The 27,414-nt window shown below is 42.2% G+C and overlaps 1 protein-coding gene across 1 annotated transcript in view; it reads left to right on the top strand.

The window, feature by feature from the left end:
• Positions 1 to 22,651: 22,651 nt before the first annotated feature.
• Positions 22,652 to 27,414, top strand: part of LOC126163088 (uncharacterized) — a 102,608-nt gene continuing 97,845 nt past the window's right edge. Inside the window, exon 1 of the mRNA XM_049920000.1 lies at positions 22,652 to 22,949. Within this exon, the coding sequence (XP_049775957.1) occupies positions 22,812 to 22,949 (138 nt within the window). The 5' untranslated portion in view covers positions 22,652 to 22,811. The remainder of the gene's footprint in view (positions 22,950 to 27,414) is intronic.

The raw sequence follows: 27,414 nt of genomic DNA on the forward strand, positions 1-27,414 counted from the left end.
TCAGTTTGAACAAGCCATGAAAGTAATAGTGTGTGTAGGTATCTGGTATATTTTTGCAAATAGTTTGTGCTGCTCCAGGTGTTAGCTTCAATCTTAAAACATATGTATGTGTCAGAGTTCATTGCACTCGCGTGTGGCCAAGTCTAGGTTGTGTTTGTCCGTTATAGTTAATTATACCTACTTTCTTAAACGAGAACGTTAATCTTTCTCTTGCCTAATTAGGCTGGCGACCATTTTCCTTATTCTTTAAACAGTATAGCTAGGCAAAAATACTGTTTGTGACTGTTCAAATATTTACGTAATTCTGACTTTCACTTCCGATAAGCCATCTCCGTTAGGTACAACACGGTCAACATAACAAAATTCCTCTCAGAGGGTAACACTGCTCTGTTGCTTTATACCATAATTGTTCTAACTACATAGTTATATTTCACCACCTGTTTCCAGCTTTAAGGTTATGGTATAGGAGTAGCAGACGGAAGTGTTATAAGATCCATGGCATAACAGAGGATAGGATGGATGAGGGATTTGTAGGTGTGGAGGATGGTGGAAGGATACAATCCCCATGCCCAGCCAGACAGGAGTTTCAGGAGGCAGAGAGGGACGGGGGTGGGGGGGGGGGGTGGGAATGGGCTTTCTGCTGGATGGTCAGGAGATGAGTGGTCCAGGTGAGGTGATGGTTGAGGGTAATGCCAAGGTATCTCAGGGTGGGGGTGAGTTGGATTGGATGACCATAAATGGTTAGGTAGAAATAATGGAGACAGAAGGAGCAGGTGGTGTGACCTATGATGATTGTCTGAGTTTTGGTGGGTTTGATACAAAGGAATCACTGGTTACACCAAGTGGTGAACTGGTCGAGGTGGGTTTGGAGGGGTCGCTGGGACTGTTGAAGGGTAGGATAGAGAGCCAGGAAGGCTGTGTCATCAGCATATTGGAGGAGGTGTACAGGTGGGGGTGGCTTCGACATATCGGCAGTGTACAGGAGATAGAGGAGAGGGGAGAGGACAGAGCCTTGGGAGATGCCAGCAGTGGAATAAAAGATACAGGAGTTGGTATTGAGGAGGGTGACGTATAAAGGATGGCATGAGAGGAAGGAAGCGACCAGACATATAATATTGATAGGCAGGGCGTTGGTTTGGAGTTTAAAGAGGAGACCGGGATGCCATATGCGGTTGTAAGTGACGACAGTTAAGTTGGAGGGAGAGAAGGTTAATGAGGTTAAGGAGTTGGTCTTCAGCAGAAGTGGAGGATCAAAAGCCACTCTGGGAAAGGAGAGAGGAGGTGGTGTTGATTAAGGTGGTGAGGGATATGATGGGTTCAAAGACCTTACTGGAGATGGAGATGAGGCAGATAGGACAATAGGAAGAGGCAAAGGAAGGGGGATGGGTTGTTGGGTTTGAGGAATGAGAGGATGTGAGTAGTCTTCCACGGGTTGGGGTAGAAGCTGGTAGAGAAGATGACATTGTATAAATTGGCAAGGACAGTCAGGAAGGAGAAGGAGCATTCTCTGAGGTGGTGGTAGGTGACACAGTTGTGACCTGGGGCCATGTTGTATTTTGACTGGAGGATAAGTTTAATGTCTTATGCTGTGATTGGATTGTTGATGTCAGAGGGGGACAACTGCCCCAAGTGCTAGAGACTGGGAGCAAGTGGAGCGACCGAGGCACCAGCATGTTCCATGATGGTGGGGAAAAGAGAATTATCAAAGTGGGGATCATCAGGCTCAGAGAAGACACCGGAAAGGTGGGAAGCGAAGTGGTTGGCCTTACTGAGATTGTCGGGAAGGAGGCGGTCATTATGGAGAAGGTGGTAATGGGGTACAGAATGCGAACCAGTAAGGTGATGGAAAGTTGACCAGTACTTGGAGGAGTTTATAGGGAGGGTAGTGTTGAGTCATGTATTGGTCTGACACCAGTCCCAGCGTTTCTTTGCCGTAATGAGGTTCTGATGAACATGTTGCTGTATTTACCGGTGTCATTAAAGTGTATTCCTGTCACGAGTGTGCAGGAAGGAGCGATAGAGGTGACAAGATTCACAAAGGAGGAGGGCAGTCTGCGGAGGGAGAGTGGGATAGTTGGGGTGGATGGTTTTAGTAGGGACATGGGCCTCCACGGCGTCAGTAATGGCCTCCAGAAGGAAGGAAGGCACGGATGATGTCGTCAGGATGGTGACAGATAAGAGGTTGGCTTTTGACCTCGGTGGCGATGGATTCCCGATAGGCTTCCCAGTTGGTTCCAGGCTGTAGCGCCTTTAACCGCTCGGCCACTCCAGCCGGCCAGCTGGCTGTGGTGCAGCTCCACGAACACTGCCTTACAGGCACCGCAAATAGTCTTCGGCAGAGAGGGCTCTCGACGCCATATGACGCACACCTTTAGCCTGCCTCTGGGTGGCACCTTCCAGTGTGCAATACACATACATTTTTGATTACAGACCTACGAACTCCACGATCGGCACTCTGTTTGCCTCGTCTTTTATAAGGCCAATAAAATTCTTGTTCTGAGGAACAATACCATAAGGGTTATCAATCATGTATGAGGATATGTGTAATGCATTACCATGGTACTTCGTTACTCTAAGTGGATTGCAATTATTCAACCAGTAGATAAAGATGTCTGTATCCATATAAAGTAATTTAGGATCTGCAAAATGAGTTTTCGCAAACTCATAATGAAAGTGGTACATGTTGAGTTTGGATAGGTCCAGTATGCATATCCCCACATAAACAAGTTTTGTAAACATACTGCAGTCTTTGCCATCTTCACAGCAACAAAGTTCGTATTGAATATGGTGACTCGCTCAAAATTTGGTCTGGCAATCATTTTCTTTCGCCATAACGCCCATCCCATTGGTTCTATTCAGAAATTCACGTCGTTCCCTCAAATTCTCCATTGTTTTGCCGAAACCTGAATTATTGATTAATTTATAAAATCTTTTTCAAACCCACACGTCGCAGAAGCTCTCTGTCTCGTATCTAAATCAATATACTCCTTCAACCAGGGGGACTGCTCGAAGGACATAGCCCGTGTGATTCTAAACAGCTCCATCCCCAAGCTGAGACACTGCTGGAGATTACAATAATGAATAACGCATCTCTGCTTATTCCCTAGAGTTGTCATCAGTTCCTCTGGGCACAAGGGCAAATCGGTGTGCTCATCATGCAAACTAATATGGTATGTGCCTCCACCACATTCCGTACATCAGAATCAGCCGCCATACCCCCCATGATTTTTCCACCTAATCACCGCATTCGTCTTTGAGCACCCATCGAAACTCACCAAACGGCAGTGATTGCTGCATGTCATGCCTGTATAAGTTATTTACACCCAAGTACATTATGTAATTCGAATAAAAGTACGCGTTGAATCTGTCACCCACCCATGGGCTATTTGCCTTCACATGCCTATGGACACATTGGCAAAGTCCCCCACAGATCTCTTGCTCAAAGAAAAGAAGTATGTCGGTCAATAATTCAATGCTGCACTCTGTTTTCTTGAGCATTGCGTCCCAAGACAATCCAAGTGCCATGTAATAATAGACGGGATTCAGAGAATATGTGATCATGCACAGACACCGGAAATTCTCGAAAACGTTAGCAAGCAAGCGTACGTCTGTGTCCAAGCAAAACTGTGCATACTCTCTTTAATTTTTTTTCTGGCTCATTCGTAACTAGATCGAGAATATACAATGAATTATAGTAATGAATTTAGCCACGCGGGATTAGCCGAGCGGTCTCATGCGGTGCAGTCGTGGACTATGCGGCTGATCCCGGCGGAGGTTCGAGACCTCCCTCGGGCATGGGTGTGTGTGTGTGTGTGTTTGTCTTTAGGATAATTTAGGTTAAGTAGTGTGTAAGCTTAGGGACTGATGACCTTGGCAGTTAAGTCCCATAAGATTTCACACACATCTGAACATTTTTGAGTAATGAATTTAAAAAAAAAATTATACAAACTTTCGGCGCTTCAGCATGGCAATTTCGTTAAAGGTAAGTTGATGTATCTTTAACCGTGTTTCTTCTTTCTCTGATTTCTCTAAAATCGGACTTCGTTATCAGACAGCACCCAAAGACGACAGTGGATCGAACTGGACGACTTTTTGCTTAAAAGTGCGGAACCTTTTACCATGCCAAGTACACAACAATCTTACAATGACCAAAGACACAAAATAAAACATACATTGATTAGTAATTACAATGTATTCTGAAACAAATACACAATTAAAAAGTACACTTACATTGCACAATTACGAGTGCCGTTTGGTTGAAACTCATGAATAAAATAATCAAATAGTGTAGTATTAATGGCGGTGTGCCACATATGTCCGAACTGGACAAGACCTAGAAAACAAAAGGTTACTCTTCCTCTTTCGCGAATAATATGACGATTATAAATCTTCAAATTTTTCCAGCAGCCGCATACAATATTTATGCAGCTGTGGACTGTATCTATGGCTTAAATTATTTCTTTTTTTATTACTAACAATTACATTTTCTGCTAAGATAAGCTCAGCATGCAAATATGCCTTTAAATCTCCTAAAGTGAAGATGTTGAATTCTCCCACACATTCATGGTATGCTCGTACTCTGCATCTGTTATGGCACTACCTGTAAGGTTGCTGGAGAATGCAGATATGTCTAAGACTGGTTTCGTTGAGTTTCGCCATGCTGACCACAGATTCGTAAAGGGAAAACCCCCTTCCTAGTCACAAGTTGAAACTTTTCCTCATCGGGAGACGCAACCCGAGTGATATGCGTATCCCCCTGAGGTAGAGTTTCAACGAATTTCTGAAGTGACTCCTCCATAAAACGCAGCGTATCGAAGAAGCAGAACGTAACTCTTGGCGTCATTGGTTTGGAAAATGAAATGTGTTTCTCGACGCTCTCGGGTAGGACACTGACCTGATTATCCTCCCAACAGAAATCAGCCAGGTTCTCAACTCGAAAGTGAGCATCACACTTGCTTAAACTGTGGAAGAAAACGGTACTTCAAATTGCACCTATTTATGAGCTGCGCCACGGAACTTCCCCTTAAGATGACTGTGATCCCTACGAGGAGTCTGTGCATTTGTATCTAACAGCAGCCCACAAATATAAGAATCAACCGCATTATTGCACGAAACTTCATTCTCCTTCGCCTTGGTCATGGGGACGTTGTTGCTGTAAAGCTTATCAGCCTCCCATAAAAGTTTTCCGAGCTCAGTGAGAAGCCAAACCGCAGGATGATCCCCTACATGAGATTTGTAGCGATTAGACTCGAATCATAGGACGATACAATTTGGTACGCTATTGCACATGGTAAGCGTTTTTCTGTAAAAGTGGTGTGTGAGGTCGTACGGTCACCTTCACAGTGGGTCACAGGAGCGAGGATGCATTCAAATTCGGAGTACACTACAAACAGACATTGCTCCTGGTGACGAGCATTTTTAAACTTTATGAATTTGTCTTTCTCAGTAGGCATAATAACACGTACCAGGTCGTTGGAAGCGCAATCTACTAGATGTGCCACTAATAACTTGCCTGACGAAAAATAACTCAGGCACCTTAAGCATATATGCTGTTTACCCTTAAGTTCATTCATCTGTGAGGCGAGAAGGAGGAACATGTCCTTGATCGAAACATAATGAACATAATGATAATTATCACCTCCAGACAAGAGTAGTATGTTTACATGCCTCTCATGCTCACTAGCAAATTTTGGAAAATGAAGGGGGCCGACGACAATATGCTTGTCCTGCTTATACGACTTGCTTTTCTTCTTCAGACCCTAAACATGAACCGATATTCCGATATTCTGCACCCCAAATTTAGGTATGTCCTCGATCTTGATGGGGAACTCGATACCATCAAAGTTATAACACCCACGAACAGGCGCGGCTCGTGGTTTCTATACTGGGGAAGGCTGCGGCATTTATCGATCGGAGCCAACATAGACCTCGGGTTATGCTACAGATTAGTCTGACATAACAATTAAGAATTCAGGGGGAGGGGTTTGGGCAGATCACTTCTCTACCCATAATTTTACGTACTGTATCTTCTATAATCAGGTATAAAATATCATTAGAAGCTAACTTCGAGTTACAATCCTTGGTTAGTGTTTTTATACGTCATCATTACATTTTCTGACACTTTGCAGCAAATCATATGAAAAGATGCGTCTCGGAGAGATCTTTAGTGCGATGAATGTTAACTTTGCGGCTGCTTAATATTTTTGGTGTTTTCATAACTAAACTTAAGGCGTTTATTGAGGTTTACCTCCAAAGCTCGAAGTTTACGAGTTCATATGACGATACTGTGATGTTTTGGTGACGTCACAGGTCTTGTGCTGTGATTGCGTGGCATGAGCAATCCGTGGAACTGTCATATTAATTCACATGTTTGAGAAGCGAACAATTCGTATTTATTGTGTATTATGAAAATATGCATTTATGTGAAATAGCGCACTAAAGATCTCTCCAAAATACGTCATTTTTAGCACGGTTTGTTGTGCTAAAGTACACAAAATGTGACACTGTAGCGCAACACACTGTACCGGCACCAAAAGTGATTCGTTTCGGAAAATGTCATCACGTTTATGACTGGCTGAACGTGACACTACCCATTTTTACTCACTTCACTTAATAGGCTAAGTAGGACTTAATATAAAGAAATTACCTCTAATCAATTATGAATGCACTTTTGCTTACCTCAATTCATTTGTTTATAGACGAAATCAGCTCGTCTCCCCTCCTGCGCTGCAAAATGGTCTATGACCATTTCATTGAAATTTGGCCTATTCAGTAATTTTTTCTCTAGGGAACACACTGTAAGCGCATGAATGTTTTCTCTCGCTTTAACGTAGAGAAGCAGCGTTCTGCCTCTCCGGTCATGGGGAAGGTTACTATTATTTGCAGAAGTTTTACACTTTCAGGAAAACCTTTAGCCAGGTTGTTATCGTAAAGAAAGTTCAACAAGGTCAAAGCACCTGACGCCTTCATAAAATCTTTTCGGCTATACAACACGTTCAGCTCATTACGTAGATCTGAAGACTGTAAATTGAACAAATTAACAGCTATTTCAAGTTCTTTTTCAGGAAAAATAGTTTGTTGTTTTGCAAACAACGATGGATCAAACAGCTGTGCAATCTATAAGTGATCATTGAAACTGAATCGTTCTCTGATCTGAGTTGTGATGAGGTCGCAAACGTTTCGTGCACACACTATCATTGATTCTGTGAAACGTCCCCGTTTTGCAGTTGGTTCTACCTGTTCCCAGTGATCGCCAGTTTCAAGTGAGGCCCTAATTTGCTGGACAGAATCTGCAAAGTGCGATACATATTCATCAGTTTTCACTGCATCAATATTCCTCTGCTGCAGTTGATTAAAGAGAATGTCACAATGAGGCATGACTGTACTAAAAAAATTTAACCAGAAGAGGAAATCTCCGTCTTGCAGGAAACCTTTCAGTCCCGTGGCCTTGTTTATTGTCTTGTAATCACTGGCATCATCATCGATAATTCTTTCTAGGCACTCAACAATTTCCTTTCGGTATTTGTACACAGTTGTTACGCTCCGTGATTTAAACGCTTCTTCACTACTTCGTCAAGAATGGCTGTACGACTAGAAGAGCGGGAAAAAAAGGTGGAAATTCCTTCCAAGTTGCTAAAGAAGATCCGCACTTGTTCACTTCCCGTCACACAACGTTCAACGATTAAATTTAACTGATGGGCGTAACAGTGAATAAAGTGAGCATTCCTGTTCACTTCTCTAATTCTAGTTTGAACTCCACTTTTAAGGCCACTCATAACAGGAGCACCGTCGTTACACTGAGCTATCAGTTTTTCAAGTGTTCCATGTACATTCATTTTCTTTAGCTCGCAAAGAACAGCTACAGTTACATCGTCAGCACTGTGACCTTTTGGGCGTACAAAAGAAATAAATCTTTCATTTATTTGTCCCAGTAGCTCATAGCGAATTATTAGGACCAATTGTGACAAATTTGCACAGTCAGTAGTTTCATCAACTTCTATTGCGAGAAAGTTTGCCTTCGACAGTTCATTCCTGATGAGATTGAGGCATACCTCATAAATTCATTCCAGGAGTTCATTTTGAATTGTCTTCGATAGGCCTAAGAAAACACGGTTTTCTGATTTCTCAATGTGCTGCTTCAAGACGCAGTCCTGTTCTGTCCTAAGACTGACTAATCCTCGAAAAATTCCTGAGTTTTTGGAATCTCTTGTTTCGTCGTGGCCCCTTAAGGCAAGCTCGAATTTGCCGCAAAATTTAATACAGTCTATCAGTTTACCCAGAATATACCGATTTTTTGATACATTTTCATTATATATCTTTATACTACGGCGGTAAGCACTGTTTAATTGGCACATAATGTCCACTTTCCCTAGCATTGAAAACTCAATGATACCATTTAAATGTTTTTCGCTGGAATTATGTTTTTTCACCTTTGCGTGAAAATTCTTTAAGTCAGTGATACCACTTTCAGTCCAGGCACTATCAGTACTATTTGTAACAAGACAGGTGAAACAGAAAAATGCATTTTTCACTTCACAACCACTCAGCTGCATCGTACATTGCTCTATTAAAACTGCGTTTGTATCCTTGCCTAGATTTGCACTGTTTCTGTTTTTGATTGATCGTTAGATCGGGTCTGGGTGCACCAAGTTCTTTCACTTTCATCCTATGGCCGTGTTCCAAGTTTTTACCTATTAAATTGCACACTGAATTCATATTGCGCTGGTTTCACACTCGCGATATGTCGCAGACATTCACAAGCAAGTAAAACTCACTAAAATCTTGCAAAAGACATTCCGAAAAAGAAACTTGTTATCACACGGTATCAACAAAAGCAGTCAGCATCAGCAAGCAAGGAAAGTAAATTAACGGGACAAATTTCGCGCGCTTTGTCCTCTAATCACTTATGAAACTCTCGCTAGATGGCAGTACTGTTATGTTACTGTAGTCTAGTGCACTCTGGCGGGATATTTGCAAACTATTTCTAAGTGTGGATAAAATAGCCAATGGCAGAAACAAAACAACTATGTAAAACATTATCGAAACAATAATACTAAACGTCGATTAATGACACATCGAAGCGTAGTGGAGATGTGCAGACACAGAGATTGGATAGGAAGTTTCGGCCACTCTACATTCCTTTATTACATAGATAGTACAACGTGAAAAACGTGTGGTGGTTGGTATGACATCCTTAGGCTGCAAGGTCTGAGCCTTCGGGTCACCCATAAAGAGCAGTACTATGTAGAAGCCACGCCCCCAAACCGCTACTACATGCAGCTATGGACGTTCCAAGGCGCAGCCTAAACACTGCTAACCGTTCTGAAAACATCTATCGATACAAACAGTTCCACAAACGTTGACCGTCGGTTTTTTAATCGAAATGGGAACATGCGAAATTCATCCTGATAATTTAAATTATGTACTACGTTCTTGCAAAATTTACTTTAACATATATTTTGGGGCGGCTCCGCCTCAAGGCCTTTAACTATGAGCCGCACCTGCCCATGAATAATATCACCTACATGGTAGGTACTGGCACGCTCAGGATTATCCCTATGATTGTAATTTCTGTCGCAAGCCAGGACTGACCATGCAAAACAAGCCTGATCCTTTCTATTTTCGGCATTAATGCATGCCTGCTTATTACCTATATCTTTAGCGAGCTTGATGTAGACAGACCCTCCATTTACCAGATCATAGGCATCTGTATGGATGTCCAGGTGTAGCGTTCGGCTAAGTGCTTCAACAGACCCTCTCACTTCCATCTCAGAAAACCAGACCAAATTTATGAAGCCACTCGGCGACTGACGTAATCCGCGTTATCACCCCTGTAGGATCCTGCCCACTCGTCTCTTATAGGGTGTCTAGGAAGATGTTTTCTCAGATAGCTAGATAACATACAAGCAAATCATGTTAATGGTCATATGGATCCACAAGTCATGGTTCTTCTAATGCGCTCTTCTAGTCTGGGTTTACTTGTGCGGCTTAGGCTAGGTAGCGTGTCTCTTTTATTCTCTTCGTGTAGATGCCACTCCCTAGTCAGCATGCTATTGGCTGATGTCGTCTCACAGCCCTCTCTGTTGTATCATTCTTGATCTTCGAGGTGGCATTTGTCGTTACACCGGAACAACCCCCCCCCCTCCAAAGATAATGAATACTTGTCTTGTAATCAGAATCAACTTGGCGGGAGGAGGAAATGGGGGTGGAGAGACATTTCATTGCAGAACACTGCACTGCATTTAATGGTGTGATACCGTGGATCATTGACTACCTTGAGGAGCTCCTTTTCCATAACCAGAAGGCATGCCCTTAGAAAACCAACAGGCTCGTGGTACCCTCCTGCCAGGTTCACAATCCTCATGAGCGAGATTCGCTCCTCAAAGGCGTGTGCAATCACTGAGTATTCTAACTGTGGTATGGTGTCACTGACCTTATGTCCTTAACTTAAAGTACAGGAGAGGGACCAGCCACTAGCCACAGGATAATCTCTGTTACTACTACTAATACTACTACTGGGTATTCCATTCTGTCGATGATGGGGTCGGTGAGGTGCTGAGCGGCACCTGCCTTGGCAGACATACCTTTCCCCGGGTGACGATTCTGACAAGGATGAGGAGGTGGATGAGGTGGCGCTACCGGGTCGGATCAGTGGAATCAGTCTGGCTGTGGCGATGGTTCCCGATGCTGTTATTGCTGTTGCTGCTGCTGCAAGCCTGACCTGGTAACCTGAGGGGTGGTAATTCGTTGCTTGGCCCACGGATGCCAGAGCGACAGTGCTGGCCAGAGCCGGTGACGGCCTGTGCTATGTATAACGGCGCTCTTATAGGCGATGTGTGCCTTACTGGACAGCTCTTTCGCGAAGAAGAAGATTTAGGTACCACCGGTATGCACGCCACACTGTGCTGCAGCTGCAGAGATGCGTCTGCTGTCGAAGAAAGAAAAAAAAAATTAGTGCAACTTTTGCTGTAAGGAAAGAAAGAAAGGCAGAATATATACTACAACCCTGCTACTACTCTGGGTAATTAGGCTTTTCTATATGACTGTGTACCCAAAGTCCTTAATCTGTGGGGGAAAAGCATCTACTCTGAAGAATAATGCAAAACCGAGAGAAGTTATAACCGAATCACCATTGCTCAGTATTTTAGCAATGACACTTAGAAACGAAGTTTGGTTAACTTTATATATTTTGAATTATGTAAACTACTTTTTTATTAACAGTAGTTAGCTGAAAATTTGGAAGAATGGTTTTCAAAGTATGTCATTAATGAAATAACCAACGGTCGCCATTTCCTTACTGGAACAAGAATAATTAAATTGGAACTGAACTTTATACTCGTAAGAAATCTTATGTAAGAATAGTTATTGGTGTCATGATGCAGGAACAGTACCTAATGCACACTTTCAAGTACTTCACACCACACATGTCACAGTAGTCAGATAATAATCAAATAGCAAACATATACAACATATCATATTAATTTTCAAAGATGAATTAAAGTAAGATTGTTTTCTGGCTGTGGACAGAAACTTTTTGTTATGTTACTCACCGTATACCGACTGTCGTAATTGTAGCAAGCAGAAAGGTTGTTTGAATTTATCAGTTGCTTTGATATTTATTTGTAATCAAAGTCACAAACTATGTCACAAGCTATAAATTAGAACTGTGCTCTGACAATGAAATTCAGTGTCGAAGTTTAAAGTTTTACTATGATTTTTTTATTATGAAAGTTAATCTATTTTTAGCAAATGAATTAATACTGGCTTTTGCATCATTCTCTTTCTTACATCATTCATACTACAACCAAAGATGTCATTATTACATAACTGTCCAAAAGATGGAAAAATTATGTTTTCATAATCTAATAAATTAATATTCTCTTCATTTTCAGCTCATTTTCTGATTATCTCGGTCCATACAAAGGGATAGGATGGATACTACTTGGATAATGACTTAGGAAAATTATTTACGTGACAATATGCACGAAAATAATATTTTCAAGCAATAAAATTTCAACGACGCTGGTCAGTCTATTGCATTTCTAGTTATAAAAAGTGTAGATCTTACTTCACTTCATGATGCCATAGGTTTGTTGAGTGGCTTGATTTAGTGGTAAATAAGGCACAAGTTGATCTTCTTGCCATACCATAGCCAATAAGAAGGGCCTACAGTACTCTTGATGTTATGTGAATTACTCTTACTGTATTTGTACTGTGCCCAGTAGATGTCATATCCTGCCCATAGTAAACATCCACTAACACAGTCTATTCAGTTTTCACTGCTATGCACTTCGGAAACAGACTTTTTGTCTCTGCACTTTTGCATAGCCACACCAACGATACACACAACCAACGACACCAATTGTCTCCACATGACAACAACTGCTACTACTTTTGGCGCTCTCACACGCCCAGCGATAATGCATTTACAATTTATTACACTCTTTGACTAGAGCTTTTCCCTGACTATACAAGCGTGTCTACTTACAAATGTTAACATTCCATGTGTATTCTCTTTCTTAAATAACAAATAGCATTTGAAACTTGACAACATATTTACAAGAATAATATTCAGCAAACTTTGCAGAACACGTAGAAATGGTATGATCATCCACAGAGTTGTGGTGTTACAAGACGATCACATGGTTATAAGCGGAGTGAGTAATTACCTCTCCTGCTCTGGGTCCATGGCGTGAGCAACTCATCAATGTTGTCCAATAATTCTACCATTCCTTCAGGGAAGTCATCCTCCTCCTCTAAACGAGCCAGGTCACGCTGCCTTTGTAACTCTACGTCTAGGGCCATTTCCCTGACCCAAACAGGTATTTCATCCTCTCAGAATCAATATGCTGCTGATCCATCTCACCTACAACTATATATATATATATATATAATTATTTTTACAGTTACAGGGCTGCTGTGCCTTCTCATTAGGCGATGGAGACTGTAGCAAATGCCAAATTGGCTCCAGCTGCCTGTCTAGGCCGTCTAACACCTCTAGAACTTTCCTGAAACAAGACGAAACATAAATATATATACACATATTTTGATTACATAGCTACTACTACTGATACGTAGATATTTCCCTCTTTTTCTAGACACTTACAAGATTGTTGGCGCCGGATAATCTTGAAGAACAAGAAATAAACAATCCATACATAAAAAAATTACGCTATCAGTACAACAATTTTTTTTATATCACGTGGCAGTCCTAGCTGCTGGCTTTCCTCATGAGGAGGAGTTTGCAGGGGCCCAGGCTCTTCCTCCGCCGCCTCCTGTCAACCCTCGCAATCCAGGATAGGGTCCTGGAGTTGCACTGTACAAAAAAAAAAAAAAAAAAGAAACCATGGTACCAACGAAAATTCTTTTTTTTCAACACACCAATTTTTTTCTCGATTTAAACATCATAACCATATATATAAATTATTCACTTATGTGGTAGTTCATTTTGTGTTGACATTGCCACTGTAGATTCTTGTACCATGGGAAGCAAGGAGATGATGTTGTGGCCAGTATCCTCTTCCTACAACACAACTGCACTTTTGTATTAACAGGATTCTTTACGCACAAGAACAAGAAAGCTACTTATCCTTAAACAAGTCCTTGTGTTGTGGTACAGACTCTTCCATAATAGTCCACATTTGCCTCACTGCTGGTGAAGTACAAGTCCCGCTATAAACACTACACTCTTGTAGCCGATGGCATGAACTGAAAGATGCCAACTAGAATAGTGACTCAGCTAGTAACTAAGCTGACTGCCATTGTGGCTGACTCTGTCTGCGACTGGGATGACTGTCTGTGCCTGACTGGGCCGTCCGATCAGCAGCGGCGATCTAAATACTTGCAGTCGAGAGAGCATTGGTGGTGCATTGCTTGCTAGTCTGAGTTTGTCCTCTCTCCTGACAGGCGTACTAGATTCTGCGCCTGTTATCGATCTTCTTGCAACCTCTTTGCCGACCAATGTGCTAATAACAGCTACACCAGCACAGTTCATATTCACCCTCTTCTTCATCAGCCATTCTACAACACTTGCTACTGCCGCTGACGCTGGTGGTTCTGCTTCTGCTGCACTTCATGCTTGGTTGATGAGAGACAGGGAGACACACAGAGTCACACAACTATACAGACGTTCTGACGATGGCTGAATGACACCGAGAGAGAAGGGGTAGGGTTTATATAGACTCGTTGATTTGGGAGAACCAATCAGGAAGAGCAGTTGATTGGAAATCCTGAACAGTATATTCAGTAACCAATAGTAGTGTGGCATTCTACCCCCCTTGTAAATGAATGCTGCTCTGAGGACACAGGACAAATTCGTGTGGTCTGGCCAGCTACGGTTTTCGTGCAATCATGGATTCAGCTGGAAAAACCCTGCTTCTGGTCTGCACTTCATTCTGTGGCGAGCTGTAGCCGTTGACAGATGCGCCGCCACTTTGCGAGTCCTCCAGTTACAACCGTCCCTCGCGTAGCAAACTGCTATGATAGTGTATTTAACAATTTTTTTTCTTTTTACGTGATGCAGGATGATCTTCAGAGTTTTGACTTGGTGTATGTGCCCACATTTATTTTAGCAATGTTTTTTTCAGTGTATTATGCCATAATGTATTTCTGTTCCATGTGCACCTGGGAAGACAGTGTAGTGTTTTGTGTGTGAGTATATTGAACACAAATTGCTTAAAGCAACATCTGAAAACATACTGAGGGGTTAAACACTTTACCTAATTTGTTTACGCATGCAAATATTCCGGAGTAGTGGAGGAAGACTGAGAGGTTTCACAAGTGTGCTGTGATCTTTTGTTTTAGAGTCAGTGGTGGTATATATCGCAAAACTGAGGCAAACTAAAAATGGTCCAAATGGCTCTGAGCACTATGATACTTAACTTCTGAGGTCATCAATCCCCTAGAACTTAGAACTATTTAAACCTAACTAACCTAAGGACATCACACACATCCATGCCCGAGGCAGGATTCGAACCTGCGACCGTAGCGGTCGCGCGGTTCCAGACTGTAGCACCTAGAACCACTCGGCCACCCCTCGATCTTTTTGAAAGTGCATTTAAAGACCTATTCAATTGGATTTAGTAACGCCTGAAGCACCAAGTGCTCAAAGACAAGGGTATTTCCCACAAAAGCTCGGGAAGTGTCCCAGGGATGGTTTCACAACTGTGTCGTGATTTCTTTTTACAGTCCATGTTCAGGTGCGGTGGTGACGGTATTCCTCGAAATGAAACGTGTAATTGTTTAAATAGTCTTGCATCATCTGCAAAGCTGTCTCTCTTCCTTTGTTCAGCGTTGTATTTAGTTCCTGTTACATTTTCTTGTTCTTTATGCAACAACATTCCTCAACACCAGATGTAGTAACTCCCAAAGCAGTTCATGTTGAATGCCAAAGGGTATCAGTCCACCATGGATGGAAAGGTGGAAGACCACAGTTACTTCCGTTGTGACAGGAAATGCTTAGTGCATGTCCCTGCAGCTGCCACATGGCATGCTGCGAACCCAGCGAGCTCCCTGCCTGAGTGTCCGGGGCCATTGGAAGAGGCCACACGCTGGAATGGGTGAACATCTTGCCTCTTGCACTTCGGAAGAGTCTCTGGACTTTTACTGTATGATCTACAGTTACAGCACATGCATTTAAGTATGTGTTGTGATGCGTAGCTTAGCCCCATCATGCTTCATATTCATTATTTCATGAAGCATAATCGTCTTCAACAAATACCATTGCTATCGAGACAGTCCTCAGATGCACAGTTACAGCTTAATACTCCTCCTTCTCCAGTACAGGCACATCATCCACTGAACACATTAAACAATTAAGTCCGTCCTCCCAGTCCAGCAGCTAGACACAGACTGAGTGCTTTTCCCACCATTTTCCTCCAGACCGCCATCTTGGATTACATCACAGGAGGAGAGAGGGGGAGGGCCCACAGCCTACTCTGGTGGCTGTGTTGTGGACTAGGTCGCTTGGACTCTGGACCTCATGGTGAACACACCAGATGGAGCTACTATATGTGACAAGTCAAATTGTTTAAATAAACCATGCATACTTACGTTCATCCTATCTGGGAGTCCTGCACAGACAGAATCCTTTCCTATGTATTTCCATAGGGAGAGCAATGTACACAAAATAAAGACTTATGTCCATCCTATATGGCATCCCAGCACAGACTGAGCTCATTTACCACGAATTTCCAGATGGGGAGGAGATGCGGGAGAGGGACAGGAGGGGAGGGGGGGGTTTAGGTTAGTGGAGGTATCCCAATTGATCTGTTTTCCCACCATGACGTCACTGTGACATTGCCACATCTATAGCCGCCATCTTGTATCCGCCATCTTAAAAAAGTGGAAACAATGCAGAGTGGGCCATGCCCGCTTTACCCTACACTCAGGTGGAATAGCAACAACTTTTCACCAAGGTAGTATAATCATCTGGAATTTATTATGCAGTTGACTATCAACATCAGGCACATCTCTGGTATGGACAACGTGGTAGCCAACAGTCCTTCAGGAGTCAAAGCGTTTTGAGCCCCATTCATTTCAACACACTCTCACAGATGCAAGAGATTGACAAAGAACTTCTCACTTTCCTGAACGATACTGGCTCGGCATTACACTTGCAGCTTGTTAGTGTCCTTGGCACAGATGTTAAAATATATTTTGACATCTCACAGGGAAGATCCCGAATTTTCATTTCTGTTGTTTCACAAGCAAGTCTTCGACAATTAACACAGCTTGTCTCATATTGGAGACTGTCCAGTGTTCTGTTAGCTGCTGAAGCACTTAATCTGGCTGGGAATGGAGAAAGACTGCCGCGAGTGGAGATGCACATTTATACTATGCCAGCACAGAAATGTGTCTCACCACATACAAACACAAGTGGTCAAACTCCCTGACATCATTTCACATTTTGCACATGCCCTACTCGATGTCATGTCTATTAACTCCATCAGATGATCTCTAATGCCTATTGATTGTCGCAGATCATTTTACTCGATGGCCAGAGGCAGTACCATTGGACAAAACCTCCACAGAAGCATTTGCCTCTGCTTTAATGTCCTCTTAGTTATCAAGATTTGGTCGTACACTGGACATAACAACAAAATGCAGCAGGCAATTTGAAACAGTTATCCGCCAAGCTTGTGTAGTTCTCTGTATATGTCCATCATAAAACCATAAGGTATCTCCCAGCAAGCAACGGTCTGATAGATCAATGGCATTGTTTGCCCAAAGCTGCTCTTATGGGCTGTGACACGATTTGGATGATTGCTCTACCAATTGTGTCACTTTGTCTACTTAATGCTTGCAAACTGGACAAAGATGCATAATTGGTAGAACCCATTTTCAGCGAGCCAATAATTTTTCTGTTGAATTCATAGACATCAGTTCTCAGTAGTCTGCCACATAAGATCAGTCAGACTTTCTACATAACTTTTGAAAGGACATCGTATGTTTTCGTCTGCTTCAAGTTTCCAGACATGGCACACCGCCCTGTTCTGTGTATCACGGCATGGTCAGTAGCTCACACACAATGCTATGCACAGATGACATGAAATCTTATCTACAAGCTATGTGCATGGGCCCAAACCATGTGTTGCAAAGAAGTGCACAATGTCAGATATTTCTGTCAAAGACAAGGCCACGACCATCTCCATTGACTGCATCAAACCATCATACATCTTTCATGATGTATCAAGGAGAGCTTCATCTCTCCTAGCCAGTACTGCAACTGGAACGACGATCTCAAACAACTGCCACAACTGCAACCTCAACAAACATTCGACTTAGTTTCACAACTAGTGTGCACGACACTCTCTGTTCAGCATGTACATTTACCTGCACATTTCAGAGATGACACTCTGCTTCCACCGCAGGGGCTGGTGTAATGACACATCATCGTCATCTACCATCCTCTGAAGTCTGTTATCATCGCGTTTGTCGAGTGGAACTACACATGCAACCACAGATGGTGTTGCACTGGCAGTGATCTAAACTCCTTGTTTTTGTCTCCCTCTTGGAGAGACTGCTCATAGTTACATACAGCTTGACTACAGATTCATTGTTAACTGTTTCAGCCTTTTAAGAGACGATTCTACACTCATGTAAAATGTCACCTAACTGTTCATAAGTGAGTTGAATGCAGTTGTTCCCTGTTCTGATGAATAAGGTTATTGTTCCACAATATTCAAAGGGAGGATAATTTACACACTCTAGCAGGCTTGGAAGATACACATCTAACAAAGCTGAACAGTCCTAATCACAGTTGCGCTGACAGGACTACCAAAAGAATCAAAAGAATTCAGTGACTAGAGTCCTACTACAGACCTACTTTCCGTGAACTAAAGTTTGTGGCTGTGCCATCATTTTGCAATGTTTAATGAATATCATCAGAATTATTTTAGATATGAGCAGTATGTCATACCGTAAATATAATATGAGGTACAGATATACACTCCTGGAAATGGAAAAAAGAACACATTGACACCGGTGTGTCAGACCCACCATACTTGCTCCGGACACTGCGAGAGGGCTGTACAAGCAATGATCACACGCACGGCACAGCGGACACACCAGGAACTGCGGTGTTGGCCGTCGAATGGCGCTAGCTGCGCAGCATTTGTGCACCGCTGCCGTCAGTGTCAGCCAGTTTGCCGTGGCATACGGAGCTCCATCGCAGTCTTTAACACTGGTAGCATGCCGCGACAGCGTGGACGTGAACCGTATGTGCAGTTGACGGACTTTGAGCGAGGGCATATAGTGGGCATGCGGGAGGCCGGGTGGACGTACCGCCGAATTGCTCAACACGTGGGGCGTGAGGTCTCCACAGTACATCGATGTTGCCGCCAGTGGTCGGCGGAAGGTGCACGTGCCCGTCGACCTGGGACCGGACCGCAGCGACGCACGGATGCACGCCAAGACCGTAGGATCCTACGCAGTGCCGTAGGGGACCGCACCGCCACTTCCCAGCAAATTAGGGACACTGTTGCTCCTGGGGTATCGGCGAGGACCATTCGCAACCGTCTCCATGAAGCTGGGCTACGGTCCCGCACACCGTTAGGCCGTCTTCCGCTCACGCCCCAACATCGTGCAGCCCGCCTCCAGTGGTGTCGCGACAGGCGTGAATGGAGGGACGAATGAAGACGTGTCGTCTTCAGCGATGAGAGTCGCTTCTGCCTTGGTGCCAATGATGGTTGTATGCGTGTTTGGCGCCGTGCAGGTGAGCGCCACAATCAGGACTGCATACGACCGAGGCACACAGGGCCAACACCCGGCTTCATGGTGTGGGGAGCGATCTCCTACACTGGCCGTACACCACTGGTGATCGTCGAGGGGACACTGAATAGTGCACGGTACATCCAAACCGTCATCGAACCCATCGTTCTACCATTCCTAGAGCGGCAAGGGAACTTGCTGTTCCAACAGGACAATGCACGTCCGCATGTATCCCGTGCCACCCAACGTGCTCTAGAAGGTGTAAGTCAACTACCCTGGCCAGCAAGATCTCCGGATCTGTCCCCCATTGAGCATGTTTGGGACTGGATGAAGCGTCGTCTCACGCGGTCTGCACGTCAAGCACGAACGCTGGTCCAACTGAGGCGCCAGGTGGAAATGGCATGGCAAGCCGTTCCACAGGACTACATCCAGCATCTCTACGATCGTCTCCATGGGAGAATAGCAGCCTGCATTGCTGCGAAAGGTGGATATACACTGTACTAGTGCCGACATTGTGCATGCTCTGTTGCCTGTGTCTATGTGCCTGTGGTTCTGTCAGTGTGATCATGTGATGTATCTGACCCCAGGAATGTGTCAATAAAGTTTCCCCTTCCTGGGACAATGAATTCACGGTGTTCTTATTTCAATTTCCAGGAGTGTATATTGGTATTATTCCACTACAATAACAAAAGATACAGAAGTGCTTTGCAAATGAATCAGTTAAACACTTCATTTTCAAACATCAGTGGATCAGTTAAAATAAAAATGTTCCTGTTACAGTTACGAGGTTTCTAATTTTTTTATTTATTAAGAATTCATTAATCAAATCTTTGATGTAGGACAAAGCTTACTTTGTTCATTAGTATACAGTTTTAAATACGTGATACAAGGCAGTGACATTGATTCAATAACGTAAATAATTTAAGCACATAATGCAGTACAGAATAAAAGAAATATAATACATTTAAAATAGTACAGTCTAATATTTAGTACAATAGATAACAAAGGTAGCCTTAGGCACATAACACGAAAAAGGAAATAATTTAAATTTATGTCAACAGATATTCAGTTACAGCATAATATCACCAGTCTTTCAAATGTTTTTAGAGCCACTTTGAGTTTTTGTATTTCTTTTATTGTCTTGATGTAGTGGGGAAGTTTACTGTAAAGTTTTTTTGCTAGTTTTCAGTGGTCCATTTCGTCTGAAATTGTACTTACAGACTCAATGAAGGTCCAATTTTTGTCTTGTGTCATATGTGTGGACTGCTTAATTTGTACATCCTGGGATGTTTATAGCCCCTGAAATTCTCTGTTGAAGTAATTATCTCAAGAATGAACAAACATGGCAGAGTGATACTATCTAGAGTGCTTTAAAAAGGAGTTTGCAAGAGTTTCTGGCAGTAGTATTTTCAGTTGCCCTAATGCTTCTCATCAGTGCTATGAAACAGTTTTTGGTTAGTGGCTAGTTGCCCCAAAAAATTATCCCATATCGCTGCAGTAATCCCACTTGGGCATAACACACATTTTAATGTTTCTTTTGTTGTACACCTAGCAAGTATTTTTATGCCATAGCATGTCATACTTACCTTCTTACATAATTTATGTGTGGCATCCCAGTTCATATTATTCTGAATACCTGTTCCCTGAGTTTTTGTTAAGTTTACAATATCTGATTGTTTATTGAATTAATTTATAGTGGTGGTTAATGGATGTTTGTTTTGTGTAGTGTAAAGATGCATTGAGACAGTTTTCTCTATGTTAACAATAAGATTGTTAGTGATGAATCATTCTGCATTGTACTTCATATTGTAGTTCTGTAGCAGTTTTGCCTTTTATCAATACATTTATGTCACCCAGAAATGTTATATAATTATAAATATCAAGAACAACACTGGGCACACCATAATTAATTTCTTTTCTTCCTGATGCATGATTTCTACTATCTGCTCTCTACTTCTCAGGTATGACGCCAGCCATTTTTGTGTGCAAGAACCTAATTCCTACTATTCCAATTTTTGTACACAGTAATTTGCGGTGTATCGCATAATAAGCTTTTGTGAGGTCCAGAAATATGGCTAATACATGTTTTTTCTGTTCTATTGCAGTCAAGGCTTCATTAAAAACATCAAAAATTGCAGTTTCAGACGACCTGAGTTTTCTGAATCCATGTTGGGTACTTGATAAAAAAATTTCTCTTTGAATGAAATAATTCTTTTGTAGAATACTTCTTGCCACTGTTTTAGAAAAACCAGACAACAGAGATATTGGTCTATAGTTCTTTTCATTTGTCTTGCCTTCCTTCTTGAATGGAACTCTTAACTTGACTATTTTTAGTTTTTCTGGAAAAACACAATACAACGAAGAGTTGAAAGATGACTTATGGACTTAGTCAATATTGTTGCCCATTTTTTGAAATATGTAATCAGGAACACTGTTAACGTCTGAAGAAAATTTTGATTTTAATTCCTTTATAATATTCAGTATTTTCTTATCATCTGTTGGATACAAAAAGATTTTTTTTTCATTTACGTTGTGTATGACTTCGTACACAACAGTAAGGAGTGGTGGGCTACAGAGTGGTGTGGCAACTGTCGCCATAGGAAAGCTGGATAGGAACAGAATTGATTAGTGAACAATATGACACAATAAACAAAAGATTCACTTGACTAGTATTTATTCAAGCATATGAAAACTCATTACAAACATGTAGCACGAATTAGAGTCGAGCTACCACAGTGTCAGAAGGAAGAGGCTCCAAGCATGAGTGGGCCGATTGGCTGCCACCAGCCATCCGCCATCGCAACGGCAGGAGGCGCTCGTTGTCGAGAGCCGCTGGAGACGTGAACAGTGGGCGTGTACCATTGGGTCCGCCAGATCCCACGCGACCGGTTTTTGGGGCCCAACGGAAACTTTCTATTCTGTTATTAATTTCGAAACGCCGATAGCATGGTATCGACATGTGACACTTCTATTGAAATGGATTTTTAAGCTTATCTGTGTTTGCCAGAAGCTTTTTTTGCTATTTTCTGTCCAGTTGTTTGCTATTTCTGTGAATTATACTTTAAATAAATCAGATACTCTGCGTGAACAAAAATAGAGTGATTGAAACACATTTAGGTCTATTATTGTGATTGTACAATTTGGAAGTGCTCCATCAGTGAACAGTAAGTTATTTATACCTTAATTGACTGTTATAAATCCGTAATAAGTAATAGGAGACTTGTTTAATAGCACAGAAATTAGTAATTAGTTGTGCAGGTATCTCTTGCATAAGCATGTGTCGTAACTGTTCGACACATTCAGATGACTTCTGAGATCTCGCAAAGATAAAACTGAAAATTCAACTCATTTTAATTTTGGCTGTCAACAGTGTCGATAGCTTGATCGATCAGTTTAACTATCGAACTGATTTATCGATTCTCTGTTTACACCGAATAGCAAAACAAGAGCATTAGAAGCGTAGGCCTGTGATGTTTGTATAACAGTGAAAACTACAGTGTGGCAGTTTGTTATTAAATTCTGAAATGATGAAGAAGCCACAAAGCGAAGTTTGTTATTATACCAGTGATATTCTGTTAGGGAAGTCATGATTGCCTGCCGTTATGTGGTGTGTCAACGACAAATTCCCAAATAATGTGTGCCGGTTGTGTGCAAATATTTCCGACGTCCTCATACCGATATTTGGCGCAGATAAGGAGCGAATCGACGTTAAAATAAAAAAATGCTGCCTACCTGTTGAAGTAAGGCAACCCTGTTGTATCCTCAAAAATGGTGTTCTGTTTTGTTGTTAATTTTAATTGCCGTCATAGTTGCCGGTATTTTATTGTGTGTTCTTAGAAAGATTTGCTATAGCGTAGCGACAGTGTGAAATTTTAGATGGTATCGCATAAAAACCTAGTCGCTCTTAGATACTGTGCCCTTTGTATTTGATGACAAGCAAGTGCGCACTAATTAAATCTAGTAATCGCTCAAATTGCTCTACCAAACTTTTTAAACAGGACTCGTCATATTTCATATTTACACCCATTCTGTGTATTAGAGCGAATGATGTAGCCACATTACGGAGATTAATTGTTGATATTTGTTTATTCTGTTCTAGGTATTTATCATTATTGAAATCATTGGTTTTTGATCAGATATACGAATTTCTACCATTAGCGTTGAGATCACAGTGTTGTGAGTTTTTCAGGTTGTTAACGTAGGAAAAAACACACACTCATCTCACTTCATATTTAAAGAAAGTGTATGTTGCTGTAGGGTACACTAAAACTTACTGTTGTAATTCTCAATAATGCCTAGAGGAATAAAGCTTAAGTCTAAAATTTAATTTTGACCCGCTGTTTACTAGTAACCATAAGGTGATGGAAACACTAAGATGTTGTGTTTTACACATTTGAGTGATTGTCATCACAGTTTGTTTTCAGTTTGCTAAGCCAGTAGGAGGCCAAAGGGAATTTGTATTTAAAAGAATGATATCTGACTGTCAGCATTGTGAATAGTAGCTATAGGATTTAGTACAGGACACACTATCAGGATTTAAGGAATAATCAGTTTGATAATTTATTTATTCACCCACTTATCATCTTACAATGGTACTGGATGTTGGCATAGTAACACAATGAAAGCACCACCTCAAAACTATACAGAAACATAGAATGTATAGCTATGCATTTGTGAGGATAGGACAGGTGGTTGGCCATAGTCTTGATGAAGGAACCATCTCAAATTTAAATGAAATTATTTAGAAAAATCTAAATCTGGCCCATTGCAGTAACTCCAGTCCATTCGTAAAACTGACTCCAGGCCTGTAGAAATCCAGCTATTCCCCATGCACATCTTCAGGGCCTTACCTCAGGCAGCCTGAGAAACCCAGTCAGCATCCTCCCTCTGATGAGTCGGACAAGACATTACTATAGGCTAATAGACTACAGAGCTTGGCATGATTCCCTTGTCGCATCGAACTATTGTAATGTGACAAGGTTTTGTAGTCATTTCCCTCATTATAAACCACTGCTCTGAGTCCTCCAAGTAAACTCTGTGAAATATGTGTTACTAGTGAGGAGTGTTTTAGCTGTCGTTTTAAACAGGTCTAGTTTAGTAATTTCTTTTTTGTCTCCTTGCATAATTTGTTACACGAGTTTATTTGCCAACAGTAAATACTGTTTTGAGACTATTGTTTGTTTCTCCTTGTTATATGTTTAGATGTACTCATGTGGTGCAGTAAGGGTGCCCAGTTTCTTATACAGTTATTTACAATGCACCTGACTAATATTTCTAGTTATACCAGCTGCGACATACTTGCGTATACGAACAGTGATCCAATACTGTCATATAGCTTTTATTCCAGTGTTTGATCACAATATCAGTTCTTTTGACGATCAATATCAGTTCTTTTGACGATGGGTGGTTGCAGTCCGTAATGACCATCCTCAGATCTTTTCTACACCATGTCCTAAAGTGATATTGCGATCAAAGACTGGAATAAAAAAACATTTGATTTCTAGTTAGGGCCTATTATTGTTAGCCTATGCCCTTTTCTGCAGTGTAAAATTTTTATCAATGTTTTGTGCTCTCAATTCCAGAAAAAAATCTCATAGCTATAATGATATGCACATAAGAAGGTGGATGGTAGGTCAAGGAGCAGTGTACCATGTGATGCTCCACCTATGGAGCGGAAAAGGAGAGAAGTAAAAAGACTGGGTGTGATGGTGGAACGATAGCTGTGTAGTTCTGGAATGGGAACAGGGAAGGGGCTGGATGGGTCAGGACAGTGACTAACCTTCGTTAACCTGCAGCACTTCACTGTCCGCCACACCCACCATACTATCCCTCCCCTTCCCCGCCCCAGCCTCCTCCTTAGCCCCACCCAGTCGCCACTCCATCATGCACTGGTGCTGCTGCTCGCAGTGTGGTTTCAGTTGCCTGATACTGCAGTCGTGTGTGTGTGTGTGTGTGTGTGTGTGTGTGTGTGTGTGTGCTCGCAGTGTGGTTTCAGTTGCCTGATACTGCAGTCGTGTGTGTGTGTGTGTGTGTGTGTGTGTGTGTGTGTGTGTGTGTGTGTGTGTGTGTGTGTCCTCTATTGTTGATGAAGGCCTTAATGGCCCAAAGCTCTATTTGTGACAGTTTTTTTGTTGTGCCTAGCTGTGATTAGTTGTGTAAAATTTTCCTAAGGCAGTCATTATTTCTATTGTCACACACGTTCGTCACAGAGTTGTCACTGTTATATCTTTCTCTGGCACCAATATCTGAGCCACTGGAAGTTGACCTGATGTTATGATCTGTGGTGTAATTGGCATGTGAGGTGATGCCCTGTTTCTAGAGTATGGCTGCTGTATACATAGTATTTGTAGGTCCAACACCGCTAACACTTTCCCAAGTTCTTGCAACATAATGCACTGCGCATTGCATTTATCTAGCCAGTTTTAATCATCTGCCTCTGTTTCATTGCTGTTGGGATGAGATTGGATTGTAATTGAATGTTATGGAAACCTAGTGAGCACATAGTTATGGGGCAGTGTAACCTGTAGGTCTCTAGAAGAGCGTAGCGTTCCAAAGGAGTGGAAAAGGGCACAGGTCATCCTCGTTTTCAAGAAGGGATGTCGAACAGATGTGCAGAACTATAGACCTATATCTCTAACGTCGATCAGTTGTAGAATTTTGGAACACGTATTGTGTTAGAGTATAATGACTTTTCTGGAGACTAGAAATCTACTCTGTAGGAATCAGCATGGGTTTCGAAAAAGACGGTCATGTGAAACCCAGCTCGCGCTATTCGTCCACGAGACTCAGAGGGCCGTAGGCACGGGTTCCCAGGTAGATGCCATGTTTCTTGACTTCCGCAAGGCGTTCGATACAGTTCCCCACAGTCATTTAATGAACAAAGTAAGAGCATATGGACTATCAGACCAATTGTGTGATTGGATTGAGGAGTTCCTAGATAACAGGACACAGCATGTCATTCTCAATGGAGAGAAGTCCTCCGAAGTAAGAGTGATTTCAGGTGTGCCGCAGGGGAGTGTCATAAGACCGTTGCTATTCACAATATACATAAATGACCTGGTGGATGACATCGGAAGTTCACTGAGGCTTTTTGCAGATGATACTGTGGTGTATCGAGAGGTTGTAACAATGGAAAATTGTACTGAAATGCAGGAGGATCTGCAGCGAATTGACGCATGGTGCAGGGAATAGCAATTGAATCTCAATGTAGACAAGTGTAATGTGCTGCGAATACATACAAAGATAGATCCTTTATCATTTAGCTACAAAATAGCAGGTCAGCAACTGGAAGCAGTTAATACCATAAATTATCTTGGAGTACGCATTAGGAGTGATTTAAAATGGAATGATCATATAATGTTGATTGTCGGTAAAGCAGATGCCAGACTGAGATTCATTGGAAGAATCCTAAGGAAATGCAATCCGAAAACAAAGGAAGTAGGTTACAGTACGCTTGTTCGCCCACTGCTTGAATACTGCTCAGCAGTGTGGGATCCGTACCAGATAGGGTTGATAGAAGATATAGAGAAGATCCAACGGAGAGCAGCGTGCTTCGTTACAAGATCATTTAGTAATCGCGAAAGCGTTATGGAGATGATAGATAAACTCCAGTGGAAGACTCTGCAGGAGAGACGCTCAGTAGCTCGGTACGGGCTTTTGTCAAAGTTTCGAAAACATACCTTCACCAAAGAGTCAAGCAGTATATTGCTCCCTCCTACGTATATCTCGCGAAGAGACCATGAGGATAAAATCAGAGAGATTAGAGCCCACACAGAGGCATACCGACAATCCTTCTTTCCACGAACAATACGAGACTGGAATAGAAGGAAGAACCGATAGAGGTACTCAAGGTACCCTCCGCCACACACCGTCAGGTGGCTTGCAGAGTATTGATGTAGATGTAGATAGCTGTAGATATAATCATGTACAATTTGGTTGTGTGTCATCACTAATTGCCTGTACAGAAGCTCGGTATCAAATGTCTTCTGTCCCTTCTTAAATACGACTTCAAGTAGTGTGTGCTGTTCCTTCGCATTTGCATGCAATTTGTTGACAGTGAGCTGAATATGATCAGTTTCCTCCATGACAGGAAGATTTATGGTGCAGCCTTTTGGATGACCATGCCTAACCAGGTGCCTTATTGCTATGGTTATCACATGCATATCCTCTAATTTAGTCAGTCTCATTGCATTTTCACATTTTGTA

Source organism: Schistocerca cancellata, chromosome 2, assembly GCF_023864275.1.
Source record: "Schistocerca cancellata isolate TAMUIC-IGC-003103 chromosome 2, iqSchCanc2.1, whole genome shotgun sequence".
NCBI lineage: Eukaryota > Metazoa > Arthropoda > Insecta > Orthoptera > Acrididae > Schistocerca > Schistocerca cancellata.